Source organism: Rhinolophus ferrumequinum, chromosome 4 (assembly GCF_004115265.2).
Source record: "Rhinolophus ferrumequinum isolate MPI-CBG mRhiFer1 chromosome 4, mRhiFer1_v1.p, whole genome shotgun sequence".
Classification (NCBI taxonomy): domain Eukaryota; kingdom Metazoa; phylum Chordata; class Mammalia; order Chiroptera; family Rhinolophidae; genus Rhinolophus; species Rhinolophus ferrumequinum.
In genome coordinates, this window is record NC_046287.1 from 55,631,349 (window position 1) to 55,648,085 (window position 16,737).

General features: G+C 49.8%; 1 protein-coding gene across 15 annotated transcripts in view; it reads left to right on the top strand.

The window, feature by feature from the left end:
• Positions 1-15,136, top strand: part of MCF2L (MCF.2 cell line derived transforming sequence like) — a 176,506-nt gene extending 161,370 nt beyond the window's left edge. For 8 of the 15 annotated variants that reach the window (XM_033104290.1, XM_033104291.1, XM_033104287.1 and 5 more), the window contains 14 exons: positions 749-841; positions 943-1,035; positions 2,001-2,126; positions 3,139-3,360; positions 3,574-3,666; positions 4,851-4,929; positions 5,103-5,169; positions 6,036-6,154; positions 6,437-6,529; positions 7,628-7,702; positions 11,166-11,287; positions 12,903-13,015; positions 13,099-13,202; positions 13,337-15,136. In XM_033104290.1, coding sequence (XP_032960181.1) covers positions 749-841; positions 943-1,035; positions 2,001-2,126; positions 3,139-3,360; positions 3,574-3,666; positions 4,851-4,929; positions 5,103-5,169; positions 6,036-6,154; positions 6,437-6,529; positions 7,628-7,702; positions 11,166-11,287; positions 12,903-13,015; positions 13,099-13,202; positions 13,337-13,422 — 1,485 coding nt within the window. In that variant the 3' untranslated portion in view covers positions 13,423-15,136. Of the gene's footprint in view, positions 1-748; positions 842-942; positions 1,036-2,000; positions 2,127-3,138; positions 3,361-3,573; positions 3,667-4,850; positions 4,930-5,102; positions 5,170-6,035; positions 6,155-6,436; positions 6,530-7,627; positions 7,703-11,165; positions 11,288-12,902; positions 13,016-13,098 lie in introns of all 15 variants that reach the window. The other 7 variants (XM_033104297.1, XM_033104303.1, XM_033104302.1 and 4 more) reach the window with 5 other exon arrangements.
• The last annotated feature ends 1,601 nt before the right edge of the window (positions 15,137-16,737 follow it).

Here is a 16,737-nt window from a genome sequence, read left to right on the forward strand (position 1 = left end):
TAGACTGCTAGTTTAGCAATGTGGAAAATGAAGCTTACTAACAGCAGTAAAACTAAGTCAGTTTTATAAAATAACCTAGAGGCTGAGACTGGTATAATGAATTGGTATGAAGAGGCAGAAGGGAGGAAAAGGAGGAACAATATTGATGTTTTGACCCAGCCCGGCCATCGGTAATGCTTCCCAGTGCTGTTTGAGAACTGGGGAGGCGCAATCATGCTGTCAGTCAGTGGTTCTCAAAGGGGGTCCCCTGGCCATCAGCATCAGTATCTCCTGGGAACTCGTTATAAAGCAAGTTATCAAGTCCCACCCCAGACCTGCCGAATCAAAACCTCTGTGGGGGCAGCAGTCTGTTTTAACAAGCCTGCCTGTTCTCATGCACATGCAAGTTTGAGTACCACTGTGTATGCCAAACTCTGGAGATTCTTTCTTTAGAAAGTCTGTGTTGGTCCCATGTTTAGTTTTAGTCTGTTATTCCTATGGCAAAAGCCAGCTATATTGCGTTAATCTGTATAAAAGAGATATCAGGATTAGTGCATCCCTGAGGCATGATGGAGAGGGTGAACAGGAATTCAGGAAGAGGTCAGACTGGTCCCGGAGGGGCCAAGGGACGGGGGCCAGGTGTCATGCGTCCTTCCACAGCAGGGCCAGCCCTGGGCGGTGTGACTCGGGAGTGGGATCAGCCCTCCATGAGCTGAAATGACGGTCGCCTTGGAGGCGCGCTGTGACATGGTCTCTTTCCTGGGTCCAGATGGAGGAATTCCAGATCTATGAGAAGTACTGCCAAAACAAACCCCGCTCCGAGAGCCTGTGGAGACAGTGCTCCGACTGTCCATTTTTCCAGGTATATTATGGAACCCTCTTTGGAGTATCATCTCCTTTACTAATTGACTCTCAAACAAAGAATAATGAAAACTATCTAAACCAGAGGTTTCGGTGTTGCAGGAATGCCAGAAGAAACTGGATCACAAGCTAAGTTTGGACTCCTACCTGCTAAAGCCAGTCCAGAGGATCACCAAGTACCAGCTGCTGCTCAAGGTGAGACACCGGGCTGCCATGCCTGGCCGGGCATCCCCTGGAGCCCTGCTGCCAGTCTGGCTGCCCTGCGGCTGCCTCACTCTTGTCATCCCCTCCTGGCCACGCACCCACCCAGTTTCAGCTGCCCCAGTCGTCCCTTAACACCTCAGTCTCTGAGTCACCTTCTTCCCATCTCTGCAAGGGCCTGGCTCTTCACAGACCTTTGTGGAGAACCTACTATGCACTGACCATTGTTGGGGCAGGGACAGTGACGTGCACATACGGGCAGACCCCACCCCCCGGAGCACACGCTCAGAGGGTCTTCACACCCACACTGGGCTGTGCTCCCTCACCGGTCTTCCTGGCCAGGCCTCTCCTGTGTCCATTGTCTTTGTGGGCCCAGCAGAGGCAGCTTCACGGGCCAGAGTGAGCAACTGAATGGATGTGAAGAGGGTGCTTGTAACAGTCAGATGTTCATTCGGGATGTCAGATTGGCAAGGAAGAAGGAACCAGTTTAGAAGTGGGGAGATATGAGACTGGGGGCTCAGTCTAAGTTTGCCAGGGTCAGAGCTGCACGAGGGTGCTGACCCTGGTGGGGGTGCTTCAAAGGGCCTGCACTTGCTGAGCTTAGCTCAGTGTGCAGCTCAGGGGACATCCCCGACATGCAGCATCCGGGCTGTTGTGGGGTGGGATGCAGGGGCTTCGGGAAGTGAGAAGGCAGCTTCCTGAGCTGCTCTGAGGCCTGTGGCCCCTAGGAAGACCCCATGCTCCAGGAGGCTGGGTGTCCATATGTCTGTGTGTTCTTGTCCCTGCTGGTGACCACTGAGCAGGAAACCACATCGTGTGTCCTGAGGGTCCATGTTCAGGGCCACCCATGGCCTGGGGACAGAGTACTGGGATTCCAGCAGCTTTCAAGGGAAGGCAGGGGGTCCATGTCCAGATGTGCGTGTGAACACATCCTCGTTCCCCCCCCCCCCGACCCCCAGGAAATGTTGAAATACAGCAAGAGCTGCGAGGGGGCTGAGGACCTGCAGGAGGCGCTGAGCTCCATCCTGGGCATCCTCAAGGCCGTGAATGACTCCATGCACCTCATTGCCATCACAGGCTATGATGTAAGGACCGCAGAGGGTGCTCCCACCTTCGTCCCCCAGCTGCCAGGTGGTGCAAATGAGCCTGCTTGCTGGGGGGATCTGACGGGCGGCGGGCTGGGACCAGCACATCGCCAGGGCAGAGCTATGCCCTTGAGCTTCCACGTGCGCGCATGTCACCTGGAACCCTTGAAAACCCAGTCTGACTCAAGGGGGTGGGGCCGGCCTGCACGCGGGCTCGCCAACGGGTAGAGAAAACCAAGACGTTTTCACCCCTTGGAGGTGCATCTCTGAAGACCTCGTCATTCCTGGTCTTTTCCTGAGGTCAGCATCACTCGGGGAATGGGTGTAAATCTGTTTTCTCCAGTGCTGCTCGGAGGCTGATGACGTGTGACAAGTGGGCATAAGTGTCAGGTTTCTACTTTCTTCTCTGTGTGCCCAGGTCAGGTCAACTCATTCTTTTTACCTCTCTGTAAGTCCATGCAGCACTCAGTCTCAGTTTCTTTCAATTAATAGACTTTATTTTTAGAGCAGTTTTAGGTTCACAGCAAGTTGAAAGGCAGGTACAGAAATTTCCCACATACCTCCCGCCCCCAAACTCACAATCTCCCCGTTATCAGCGCCCCCACCAGAGTGGGACATTCGTTGCAATCTGTGAAACAACACTGACACGTCATTGTCACCCAGAGTCCATAGAGTACATCCGGGTTCTCTCTTGGTGTTGTACAGTCTGTGGGTTGGCACAGATGTGTAATGACATGTGTCCTCCATTGTGGTATCTTACAGAGTAGTTTCACTGCCCTGAAAGTCCCCTGTGCCCTGCCTGTTCATCCCTCCCTGCCGCCCTCCCACCCAACCCCTGGGAACCACTGACATGTTTACTGTCGCCATAATTTTGCCTTTTCCCAAATGTGACGTAGTTGGAACCTGGCATGCAACCTTCCCCGACGGGCTTCTTTCACTCAGCAACATGCATTTAAGACCCCCCGTGTTCATTCTGGGCTTTAAATGCACCTCATGTCGCTACACGTTGTAGGGGAATCTGAGTGACTTGGGGAAGCTGCTGATGCAGGGCTCCTTCAGCGTCTGGACGGACCACAAGAAGGGCCACACCAAGGTGAAGGACCTGGCCCGGTTCAAGCCCATGCAGCGACACCTGTTCCTGCACGAGAAGGCCGTGCTCTTCTGCAAGAAGAGGGAAGAAAATGGGGAAGGGTACGAGAAAGCCCCATCCTACAGCTACAAGCAGTCCTTAAACGTGAGTAAGGCCTGTTTCCAGCAGCTGCAGACCGCCTGGTGCTGGCCCTGATGACAAGGACCAGGGACCTGTTCCAGGTTGCAGCTGAGCCTTGGTCACAACGTCCACCTTCTGGCATGTGCCTCTTATCTTTGGATGTGAGAGTCTGGGATCTCTGGTGTCCTTAGCCCCCAGCCCCAAACTAACACCTGTCTCCCTATTTTGTGTTCTCAGATGACAGCCGTTGGCATAACGGAGAATGTGAAGGGTGATGTGAAGAAGTTTGAGATCTGGTACAACGCCAGAGAGGAAGTTTACATCATACAGGTTGGTCCCCGATCTTTCTCTCCAGGCAATAGGGACTCCTTGCGTCTCTTTTCGATTGCCAATGAAAGGCTTCTAGTGAGAGTTGGTGTCTAGAATCTTCCACAGTGTTTTATCACCCGGCGGCCAGGAGCACCACTATTCCTCTGGGGGCGACGCCCTGGCCTGTCTTTAACCTGAGCTGAACCCAGGATGAAGTACAGAGAAGTACTGCAAGCTAGGGGTGCTAGAAGGGTCCTTCCAGAAAAACAGTCTCAGGCTCCTGCGGCCCCTGCTTCTGTGTGCCTGGACGGTACAGGGGGGCACAGCAAGCCTGTGCCGTGCTGACACCCGTGGATGGGTTGTCCTGGTGGGAAGTGTGTTCTGAGCCCTCCCCCATCCTCAGTGAGGACAGGAGGTGGGTGGGGCTGTAAGTGCATTCATGAGCCCCCAGGTGCAAGACCCCAGGTGCCCCATGAAGGAGTCACCCAGCACAGGGTGTGCCTCTTCTGGTTGCCTTCAAAATTCTGAGCCACTTGATGGTTTGGGCCCAGGGCTATCTGGCAACCCTGTAGCACACTACACTTAGTTGTCTACAACTCGCAACACCCACGCCAGCACGGCCACACCCACAGAGCTCCACAAAGCTAAGGCAAGGATGTGGGCCAGCGCTCTGGCTTCTGTAGGCCCAGCACCTTCAGAGCTCAGCTGCCCACCTGGTACTACCCGTCAGGCCCCACACACTGTATTGAGACAGGACAGAGCCCTGGCCGTGGTTCCTGTTCCTGTAGCCTCCCACACCCTGGACGTTTAGAGTCTACTTGTGAGATTTCAGAGTCCCGCTGTCCTTATCACCTAAAACGACGTGTGGCCACTTCACAGAGAAACTTACTCTTTAGGAGCAGCTTATGCCACAGGGCTTACCCACTAAGTCAGCCATCGCCGGTTGAGCAAAGGTACTGGCCTGGCGGTCAGTCCACTGGCTGGTGTTGCAGTGCCCTGGGCCCTGTCCACTCATGCCCTTGCCCATGGGGGAAGTCCCGGAGCAAGGGGATGAGCCAGCATTTACTCCCGTCTCCTTTCTCATGTGCAGTGCTCTCATTATTGATTCCTAAGATTGTCCTTAGACGTTTTAAGAGTAAAATACCAAAGTGTGTGTCTTTAGGCAATGGGAGTCCTTACCTCCTGGCGTTTGTTTTGGGGGATAGGCACCAACTCCTGAGATTAAAGCAGCGTGGGTGAACGAGATTCGGAAAGTGCTGACCAGCCAGCTGCAGGCTTGTCGAGGTAAGAATGTGTTCAGCCATTATTTTCTCTTTGCTTTTGCTCCAGGCGCATTTTTACGTATGTTCAAAGCAACCTCACAATTCTTAGTTATCTGAGATACCCTAGCATTTCGAAGTAACGGAGTCGAGTCCTAGTTCTTCCACTAATCATGGGTGGTCTGTTCCTCCTCGCAGAAGCCAGCCAGCACAGGGCCCTGGAGCAGTCCCAGAGCTTGCCTCTGCCGGCGTCGTCCAACACGAGGTGAGGGACTCATGCACTTGAAACACCACCCGCTGTATCAGGAAGAGGCACAAGTAGGAATTTGCAGGTGCCATCGAGTTTGTGTCATTGGGGTTACTTTGCATTCCCCCAGAGCCCCCTGAAGTGCTTCTCCTCTGGAATCATAGGCTGGTGGGTCAGTCCGAGCTAGTCAGCCTCAAAGATGGGTGTCACTGGCCCCCCTCCCGGGGGGACCAGTCACCAACAGCTCTCTCATTGCTTTCCGTCTGTGGGTTGTTCCCCATGACGATTGGCCCATGATTCGAAGCTGCTTCAGACATCAGTTAATCGCCGACATTTCAGTGGCAGTAGTGCCGCAGACAGGGGCTGTCAGTCAGTCGGGGCTCAGAGCCACGATGCAACAGACGCAGGGCGTGTTTGACACTGGCCTTCACGGGAGCTTTGTCGTACCCTTTCTGCCCTGATTTTCCTTTTGTTATTTTGCTCATTCCCTTATGTATGTATTTATTTATTTATTTTACTTTATTTTTTTCTGCTTCTTACATACGCGACCTGTAATCATTCCTGGAACAGGATACGGTCTAAATAAATAATCCATAGAAAAACAGTTTTAAAAGAGAAAGACCTCCTCCACCCCACACCACCCCCCAAAAAAACCACAACAAAACCACTTCCTACTCGATGGCTAGATAGGTGGTTTTTGTTCTCATTTGGGTCTGTTTGGCTCAATCCGGAAGTGCTTGGCCACCCTGTATCAGTAAGACACGCTGCTTTAAGGGTGAGTCGGAATTCAGGGACATCTAGGGCCCTCAGATCCTCAGGAAGAGTTTTGAAAAAACTAACCAGACAACATACTATTTCTTTTTCAATGTGTCTGATGTCTTTAGTCCCTCGAAGGGGAACACAAGAAACATCAAAAAGTTGGAAGAAAGAAAAACGGATCCCCTAAGCCTGGAAGGATATGTGAGCTCAACGTCGTTGACAAAGCCCCCGGAAAAGGGCAAAGGTGGGTGTCCGCAGCAACCGAGCCCGAGTGTAGAGAGCACATCAGGGAAACACAGCCTCCCATCGGCACAAAGAAGCATTTGTAAAGAGTTCAGGGGTTCCCACCCGCCCTGCGCAGAGCCCTGGAACTTGCCAGAGGAACCCTCTGCCTCACGGTCAGTGTGTACTGCAGTCCAGTAAACCTAGCCCCAGCAACGACCCCAGTGTGACCTGACGTGTGCCCTCCCCAGAGCCACCCCGGTTGTGGATGCCCTCTGCACTGTCCCTTTCTCTTCCTTTGTAGATGACACAGTCACTAGCTCTACCTCAGAAAGCTCTGCACTTTCCAAGAAGCGCTTTACTCTGCAGGGCTTTGCTAACCTCAAAGGTCAGAAAGGTAAAAGGCACCTGCCGACAATCATTTTCTGGACATGTGCCTCGCGGTGGTGGCATGTCTGTCATCCATTCGTCTGGTGATCATTTGTGAGGACAGTCGCAGGGAAGAGCCTCTGCCTGTTTCATCACCAAGTGCAGCTGTTCAGAAGCATTTTTCCACTGAATCCCTCATTTTTTACTGACGCTGGTGTGTCTGTTATACCATGTGACCCAAGTTCTCTTTTCTTTGAAAAGATGGAGGTGAGCTTTTCTCATGAAGGATGCTCAGAAACTGGAATTGTCATTTGCTTTTTTGGTCCACCTCCTCCCACGCCACCCTCCCCCTTTCTTGCTTTTTCCAGTCAGGTCTCTGTGGGCATTAACCTTTCTGGCTACAATTACTCTCCTCTGCCAGAGTGCTAACGTGCTGGTGTCAGCTAACTTCTAGGGGTCTTTGCTAGTGCACAGGGCAGGCAGATGAAGGATCCCTTGGCTGGTGATCTCTAAAAGCTTGACCACCTTTGAGTGCTCCTTGGCAGTGAACTATGTGGGAGGGAAATACACCAAGATACTCATGAAGCAAACCCTGAAGTTCCAGGTGGGGTTATAGGACTCCCCACCAAATGCTAAAACCCAGTGTTATCTAGGGTTCTTTTCATTGGTCCAGACACTGTTCCAGAAAATTAGAGGGTTTTTTTTTTCCTAATTTATAAAATACTTTTTAGTTGGCCTCAAACTAAAAAAAAAAAGGGATAAATTCTGGTTTATATACTTTGCTAAGTATGGAAAGTATGTATACTCTGCATACTTTTATGTAGGACTCAGAAAATGTACTTAGAGGTGGCCCCATAAAACGATGATAACCAATTGCTGGAATAAACTGCACATAGGTGTCATCTTATTTTTCCTGGGGCTCTCCCTTCACCTGTGGGATCCCTCAGCCAGCTTAGTCTTGTTTCCAGAAAGCTGCTTTTTTAATCAGTGAAATGAGGCCATTCAATGTTTGTGTCCCATCTCAGCATGAACTCAGTGTTTCTCATGGCCACCTCGGTGCTCTGCATGCAATTCCTCACTCTCTCTCTCTCTCCTGTTATATTTTTGCCTCTCCCTTCTTCTGCAGCCTCTCCTACCAGTCCTGACAAAAAAGCTAAGCGACATGAAGTAAAGAGCGATCCAACGCCCTTTGGTTTACGAGGTAGAGTGGTTCAACCTTCTGGAGACAGCCTGCCATCCATTTACCCATCCGTTTAGGGACGCTGCCTGTCTTGCTACTACATGTCATCTAAGATGCAGAATGAAATAGGTCTCTACTAGCCAGAAGCAAATTCACTGCTTTGTTCAAAAGCTTGATGCTCTGGCAACAGATACCGTGGTGATGTCAGGCTTTTCGGTTGAACTCTCGCCAGGTCGGCCCAGAACTTACAGAACTATCCACTGGCCACTAGAGGCCGCCAACACCTGGCCAGCATTTGGGTTGGGTTGTGTTGGGTTGGGTTGGGCCTTACCATTCAGCAGCTGTGTAGGCGTTAGTACGTCCCTCTTCACAGTCCCCTGCACCATCTACTTCACAGTTTCTCTCAATGTTTCTTGGGGAAACACAGAACATAGCAGCACAGAGGGAAGTCCCCCACCCCTGCCGCCCAGGGAAACCCAAAGACTCCCTGGCCCAGGTTGTGAGTCTCAAGTTCTCAGAGAGGATTTCACTTTGTGAATCTTTCTGAGTTTTGGAAACAATTGTGAAGGTTCCCGAGAGATGTAGGCTGAACCAACATCCACACACACACCGCCAGAGACCACCCCACGGTCACCCATGGCCTGCTCTGGCCTCAAACACTCCATTTGCCGAGGACCCAGACTGCAGCCCTCTTGCTGCCCCCTGGGTATGACAGCTCAGAGCCCAGGGGCTTGCGGACCCTCTCCCACAGCCTTTATGTGGCTGGCATCCGGCTTGTGTCCCCCACCTCGTGCTTGGGAAGAGTCATTTCCCATGGACAAGTCTCCTGGGAGGGGCTATTTTTGTCCCTTACATGTTTTCTACTGAAGACCCCGAGACGCCTGAGGCCTCTCCCTTGTGACAGAGGCTGGCCGAGGGGCAGTAGCGAATGTGGGCTTGAGCATGGCCCCAGGCAGCGCAAATGCTGCTTCTGCTGCTTTTTAGCCAAGTTGTGTCACCTCTGCAATCTCATCTCCTCATCTGTAAAATGAAGATAAGGCCACCCTGCAGGGTCGCAATAGATTTGTGTGAAAGCCCTGAGCCCAGCGCCTGGGGCTCAGCAGCTAGTCGTCCTCACCCTCATCATTGATCATTTCAGTCTGCAGCAGGTGACGATGAACTCAGGCCTTCCTGGCTGGCGCTCTTGCCCAGGCTTAAGTGTTTGCTTCCTGAAAAAACGTCATCAGCCTGTTGTTTTACTCAATATCAATATCAAGTACTATTTTACAGGAAGTAGAGGTGACCGTATTCATGGCCACCTTGGCCTAATGTCCTGCAATCACTCCTACATGAACCAAGCGGGATGCTGTCCTGATTTGTGGTTGTTAGGCTGCCAAACTGTTTCATTTTCTTGTTCCACACTTGGGGCCTCAGGCACAGTCGGGTCTCCGTGTTTTCTGCTAACTCTCTTATCACACTGTTTTAAGGCAGGGACGCTACTGGAGCCTGATAAAGAGGGTTCGCCCAGTGGCTCCCCGGCAGAGAAGGGAGCAACCACAGGCCTAGACATTGCTAAGTCTAGAAAACCTTCTTTTCGCTGCAAGCACCAGAGGGCAGAGTTGTTGAGTTTCCCGTAACACAAACACAGCCACACTGCTCTCTCACGTGAAGGTTTACAGAAGGTCTGTTGGTCAGGCAGTGCTGCCTTCTCTGCCCATAGAACAGTCCTCATCTTCCCGTCCTCAGGGTCCTCAGACTTCTGCTTCTCTTTTGTCAGAAACCCTACTGTAGGTGGCAGGATGGGGGAAGACATTTGTAGGCAGTCTACCTGGCACTGGCACCCCCAGGGTCCTTGCCCGGTGCTTAGTCTTAGCTTCCCACACTGTATGTCAACTCCAAACATGCCCAAAGCAGGTGAGATTGGATGGTTTGTAGCTGGAAACTCCCGGTCCCCAATTCCTGCACCGACACAAGCCTGGTTGTGTCATGAACGGGACTGTGCTCAGCACATCTCCCTTGCCCCAGCGCCTGGCCTCAGGCAGGCAAAGCTCCGAGGCTCTCCTGGCCTGCTGGGCCTGGCCTGCTGTGGAGGGGGGTTTTCAGGAGGCTCTCGGGGCTGCTGGCATCTGCTGGCTCCTTCAGCTCAGAGGACATGTGCAGACGCATGCTTTCTTCCTGGGGCTCACTGCTCTGCTGGCTCATGGGGACTCCGGCTTCCAGCTCCCTTTTCTAGGATGATGAAGATGGCTTCCTAATGCCTCTTTAACACAGTGTTTCATTGCCACCCTTAGAAATTCTCAGCCTTGGGAACTGGCTCGTTAGACAGCTTGCGCCTTTGCGTCCCCGACTTCATAAAGGGGGTTGTGCATTTTGCACTTGTCTTGCTGTAGTTTTCACACCCAGCACCCTCTCTTTCTCAGTGAAAATCATGCTTCCAAATGTAGCTTGGAACTAGATGTGCCCAAGCCCAGACGGCCCAGGTAGTTTGCGTATTTCCCGGATCTGCCTGCTTCCTGTAGAAATGCCATTTAATGCTGTGTGATGGCTGTGGTTGAATAGGAGCGTGGCTTTGGCCTGTTGCTTTATTACTGGCATTGACTGCATTGATTCATCATGTCCCCTCTCCCAGCCACTTACTTTGTTCTCCCCCCAAATGGGAAATACAGTTGCTACTCGTTGGGGACACATGGCAGTAGAGATGCTACTGAAGGAATATGTATTTATATGTATTGCGAAGTCCAGAGGAAAGCCTTCTTCCCCTCGTTGTCTGGCCAGTGGAGGTGGTTAGAGCTCACACGGGCTGGTCTGCAGCCCAGTGGCCCGGGTTGGGACCCCAACTTTGCCACATGGCCTTCGGAGGTTCAGAGGCATGATTAGCACCAGTTCCGCGAGGATCACAGCCCCCTTGCCTCACACATCAAGGGCTAAGAGTGTGCCTGGCACAACATGCTGTTAGTAAGCCTCCGCCGTTTATGTGAGGAGCTGTGACACATGGGTGTGATCTCATGGCCTGATCTGATGGGTGTTGAATGGTACAAGCATTCATTGAAAACACCTTCCCTTCCATGTTTGCTCCAACACAGATAGGTGGCTGGTGGTGTCTCCAGCTAGTGGTCTCTCATGGTCTCCGTGCTCCCCTGGGACTGGGGCCAGCATGCAGGGGGCCTAGGGGAGAGTGCATCTCCTCCTCTGGGAAGGAGCAGGGCCTGCTAGATAAGTGCACAACCATCCAGGGAGGGGCTGGGGGCTCGTTTCTTTCCCCTGGTTGGCCTGGCAATGGAAGCAGGTATTCTGATCCTGTCTCTCTGGACTGTTTGCACAGTTGAAGCAAACGTGGCAGGCATTTTGGAAGTTGGCAGTGTGTCCTGCAAAGTTTTATGAGCTCCTGGGAAAGGCAGGCTCCACGCAGGCAGCGCGTTGCAGGGGTTCCTGGGACTTCTGTAGACCATCTTCGGACAGGCTTGTCATTGAGGGCGGTCCTCACTGGAACTTATTCACCTCTCAGGTTGGAGCAAAACATCTCACCCCTTGGAGGCCCCTGAGGACAACGATGGCTGGTCAAGTGCCGAGGAGCTGATTAATTCTTCGGACGCGGAGGAGGAAGGCGGAGTGGGCCTCAGAAAGCTGGTAGGTAATCTTGGCTCCCACTGGGTGTTGGGCCTGGTGCTGCTGGTCCTTAAGAAGGGGAGCTCTAGAAGCTCCATTGTGGTGGTCTGCAGCTCCCATGGCCACTGGGGGGAGCTTTCAGGGGCCAGGGCTCCCTGTGATTCTGTGCCCCCTCCTCTCTGTTGGTTCACCATCATCGGACCACCACACAGAGGGAGGCTGTCCTTCAAAGGGAATAGTGTCACACCCTAATTTGCCCTTCAGATAAATACGGTGTTCTCATAAGCTTCCTTAAAGCTATGTATACACTTCTATCTCATTGTTTTAAGAGAATAACACTGTCTTAAGTATGGTTTTTCATTCTAAACAAGGTGTTGTTTTAACGAGCAGCAGGGAGAAGCTATTTACATATTAAGTCATTAGAGTCAGGATTATACCAACAGATATTTATCGCACACTCAGTGCTGCCCTTGTTCTAGCATCACCAGGGTTATTGCAGCAAACAGAACATCCCAGAGTCTGGAGGGGCAGACATAGATGAATGGATGAAACAGAGAGAGAGTCTCAGTGTGGTCAGAGCAGCTTTTCTCCAGGAGGCCTGAGGGTGGGAAAAGCCAGGCATGGGGACACGGGGGGCACAGATGAGCCTGGGTGTTGGGAGGTTCCAGCAGAGGAAAACTGAGGCTGGTGGGCAGAGGAGAGCAGGGCAGGATGCAGGCAGGCCCTGATGGGGGTTTGGAGCTGTTCTCAGTGTAGCAGAAGGATATGATCTTGGCTGCTCAGGGCCAGTTAGGGGCTGGTGCAGGTCATCCTGAGAGGGCATAGTGGCTGCAATGAGGAAAAAGGACCCTCACCCTCTATCTCCCAGCTTCCAAACCCTGCAGCCCTGCAGCCCATCCTGCAGTCTAGCCGCGTGTTGTCACGTGTTCTCCTACTGCCAGGTGAGGCTTGAGCTACCCCCACACTCTGTCAGAATAACTTCCTCTTCCCAGGATCCACATTCCACAATGGATCTCTGTCCACAAATACGTGTTGAGCATCTACTGTGTGAGACACTGAAGACAAAGCAGGGCACAAAATAGACAAGAATCTCCTCTATAGGGAGGCAAAGCAATAATAATAATAATAAAGTAGTGAAATATATAGCGTGTTAGGTGAGGATGGATGGCTGCCATTTCAGAGAGGAGGGAAGAATATTCCAGGAAGTGGGAACAGTAGGTGCAAAGATCCTGGGGCCAAGGGCTATGGTTGGAGTGTCTGAGACCAGCGTGAAGGAACTGCAGAGCAAAGCTAGTGTGGCAGCAGCAGAGGGAACTGCAGAGCAAGGCCAGACCCCAGGAACAAGCTGAGGGCACTAGGCTGAGCAGGTGTTTTTATGTGGTCACAATAGGAGACCTAGCATCTTCTTACAACTAGGAGACCTTCCCAGTTTAAGGTGACAGTCACACCAAACGCTCCACACATGGCAGGGTCCTGACAAAGGGCTCATTGTCCTTCTCTTGTTGCCGGACACTTTGAAGCCCACTGTCGTAGGACCTTGCCTGTTGCTGGATAGCCGCTGTGGCCTGTGCTCCGTGCCTCGGGGATACAAGCAAAGGGCTTCGTGTATTTCATGCACTGTGCCTTCCCCTCACAGGTTCCGGGCAAATACACTATCGTGGTGGACGATGAGAAGGGAGGCCCTGACATGCTTGCCGTGAGAAGCGGAGACATGGTGGAGGTGGTCCAGGAGGGTGATGACGGCCTTTGGTAAGATGCCGCGTGGTGCCCACATGCCCAGGCTACCCTGGACATGTGGGCTGGAGCCACTAACCAGCCCACACCCCTTGCAGGTATGTCAGGAACCTGACCTCCAGCAAGGAGGGCTGGGTGCCAGCCAATAGCCTGTCTACGCTCCTTGGCAAATCCAGCTCAGCGCAGTGCTTGAGCAGCTCAGGTAAGACACCCCGCTCCACACTGGCTGTGCCCTGAGCCTACCGGCTTTCACAGGCCTAAGCCTATTTAACAAGAAAGAGGGGCTTGAGTGTGCAAGTATGGAGCCGAAGCCGTTCTCGCCTGGTTTTCCCGCAGAGTCCAGCACAGGGTCCGCCCTGCTGAGCAACTCCTCCAGCTGCAGCGAGAGCTGCGGCGCTCCCCTCGCAGACCTGCAGGGGTAGCACCAGCCGGGCCCCCAGTGCAGGAGACAAGCCTATGACTCTCTAAGTTTTCCTTTGCTTGGGCTTACCTAGTTTGGTGAGGGGACGGTGCTCTAAGAAGCCCTGGAAAAGGAGGACCCTGACAAGACCCAAACAAGGAGCTGCCCGCTGCCCACAGAACCTCAAGGTACAGGATGTGGGGGCATTCAGAAGAAAGGTTCAGGATCATTCTTCTCTCCAGCCTCCATGCCAGCCTCCTCCCAGGGCACTGAAGCCAGTTCCTATGGGAAGACTGTACACCAAGCTTCTTCGGAAAATTGAAATGGACAGGGTGGGTGGCAGGCCAATAGACCACCTGTGCAGAAGGGCCCCGAGGCGGGGATGTCTCTTCCAGCCTCTGCCAGGCAGCCAGGGAGGAGCCGGTCCCAGCCATTCTGCTTTGGTTTCTGACATTTCTGGTCCGGTGCTTTCTGCAGGAATATGCATATTGTGGGACTGCTTCCAAAAGAAGTGACCGATTCACTGACCCAACAGCTTGAAGAGAGAGGGGGGGTGGGGAACTATTTTGTCTTTTACAAATTTTTTTTAAAGCAAGGATTAATCCCACGGCCATTTTTTGTGGTACTTTGGCCTCTAATCTTTACCAAGAATCACTGTGTTTACATGAAATGACAATTTGATACTGCATTTGATATAAAACTATTTTTTTGTTACCGGGGTTTACATTACAGCACATTGTTTATTGTACCGCTGAATGATTTAGGGGACTCTCTCGTGGAAATTGACGGCACTCTCCGAAGCCCACCTGGTCACAGGTGAATGAAAACCCAGCGCTCAATAAAACCAGGCAGCATTTCTACACACAAAAGCAGTTAGAAACCAAGGAAATTCCTTTACTTGTGTAGTTAATTTTCGAAAGAAAATTTAAACTATAATTTAAAATACTAACCTTCTTTTCTACAAAAAAAAAAAATGAGGACTGTTGATTTTTTTTAACAAGCTTCACTGAATTAGGATTTTTTTATTGTTTATAAAGAATAAATAAAGATGTAGTTTTTGCAGGGTACCATCTGAACCAATGATGTCACAAGAAGCTTAGTGAAAACCTGAGCTCAACGCACCTCTGCCTCCTTTCTAGCCGCCTCTGCCTGGCTACAGAGTAAAATCACCCTGTGTACACTGTATAGAATCATCCTGAATACAGAAATTTAAAGGTGCAGAGTTTATTTTATTCAAATCAAAACAGAACTGGAAAGAAAATTCTTCTGTTTTACCTTTTTTTGTGTTTCAGAAAACAAATTCTGTTCTTTGGAAACACTTCCTTTCTGTATCTGGTTGGGGCAGATATTTTTATATGTATGTATATATGTCAATGTGTGTACATATGTATCCAATGTAAGGGATCTATTTATAGCCTCCATGCTGCTGGAAATGTGTCACTTTACAGCCCTCCATGAGCCCCAGGCCCTGCTACAGCCCGAGGCCAACAGACTTCTTCCCCCACCACCACATGCAAGGCCATCGTGCCAGCCCGACCTCTCTAGAGTGTGGTAATAAGACAGAAAATGTGCAAGACTTGGCAGCTTTTCTTCTGATGTATAAGTTATTTGAAAAATGACGTGTCTTGTAATTTAATTAATATATTGATTATTCAGTCACCATTCCTGCCCTCTCAGCCTGGGATTGCCCACCTTTTCTCGTGATCTATTCCTCATAAAGGCACTTTAAAACCTCATGTTTCAGTCACTGTGTTTTTTCCTGCTAATGTAAATGAAACTTAAAAATCATAATTCTTTGTTGTGTGGATGGAGTTTAAAGAAATGTCAGCAACTCTCGCTATCTGCCTTCATCTGTAAAAGCACAGAATTCTTTATGTCTTAAGTTCCCAGCACTGTGGTGTTTTATTTTGTTCACCTATGCACAGCATGGCAAGCATGAGCTAGAACAGGAATGAGGCAGGCAGTGAGTATGGCCTAGGTATGTTCCACACACTTTGTCAGAAAATGATGAAGGTGCAATAACAAGCTTATGTATGTCCACAATGTAAATGTAACAAAAGAAATGTAAAATTACTACATCAGAACAAGAATACAATTGGTAACTTCTAAACAAGAAAGGTAGAGAAGAAAGAAGTGTTGTCTATCTAGTAGAAGAAGGGAGGGTATGGAAAGGGAAAATCATGATGAACAGAAACACAAACGATGATGGAAGAACTAAGTCCAAATATTTCTCAGTCACAACAAATGTAATTATTTTAAACTGACCTATGGAAAGAGAATCAAATTGGATGTAACAACTGCTAAAAGAGACCATAAAACAAAATTATACAAAGATTGAAAATAAAAGAAAAAGCAAAGATGTAACAGACAAACTCTAAAAGGAAGCTGGGGCAGCAATATTAATAACACATAAAATGGAATTTAGAACAGTTAATGGAGAAAAAGGACACGATGTGGCAATCAAGAACTTGTAAGCATTTAACAGTTATTCTCAAAATATAGAGAGCAAAGATCAGTAATCATGGGTGAAAATTTAATTATCTCACAGAAATTGATATGCGTTTGTCCCTAAAAATAGAAAAATGTGCATTATTTTCCAACACATGGAATATGTACAAAATTTTTACGAAACAATGAAAAAGACAGTTTAAAAGTTTAGAAAAGAAATATTGGAAATTCTGATTTATGTAGGACTGGACAAAGTATGCATATCGGAGCTCTTGGGTGCAGCTAAAGCATAGCTTAGAATGGCATTGATAGCCCAGTTACATTTAATTTTTTACATGACAAAATTAATGAGGTAACCATTTAAAGAAGCTTAAAATAGGACCAATATAATCCAAAAAAAAGTATAAAGAAGGAATTAGTACAATTCAGAGAAGAAAATAAAACAAATCAACAAAATCAAAACCTTGTTCCTTGAAAAATATTTTACAGCAAGTTGTGGAAAAACTGGGAAAGTTTACAACAAATAGAGGTTTAAAATGAGAGGACCATTATAAATAACTTTCTGCCAATACATTTGAAAACGTAACATAGGAATTTTCTTTAAGAAAGCAAATTGTTAAACTTATTCAAGAAGAAATAAAATGCGTGGGTTGATGAACAACAAAGATACTGACTTTCAGTTAAAAAAAATAAGTAAAAAGTTAACCCAGATAGCAGGCTCAGATGGTTTGATAGGTTTAGCCATCCATACCTTTAAGGAGGAGAATCCAAAGAAAGTCAACGGCAGAACCGCCCCCAGAAAGGGCTGTGGCTGGGAAGAGCAGTCAAATGATAAGTCCCTCCTCCTCCTCCCTCCTTCCTCCACAAATAAATTTCTATATAATTAAAT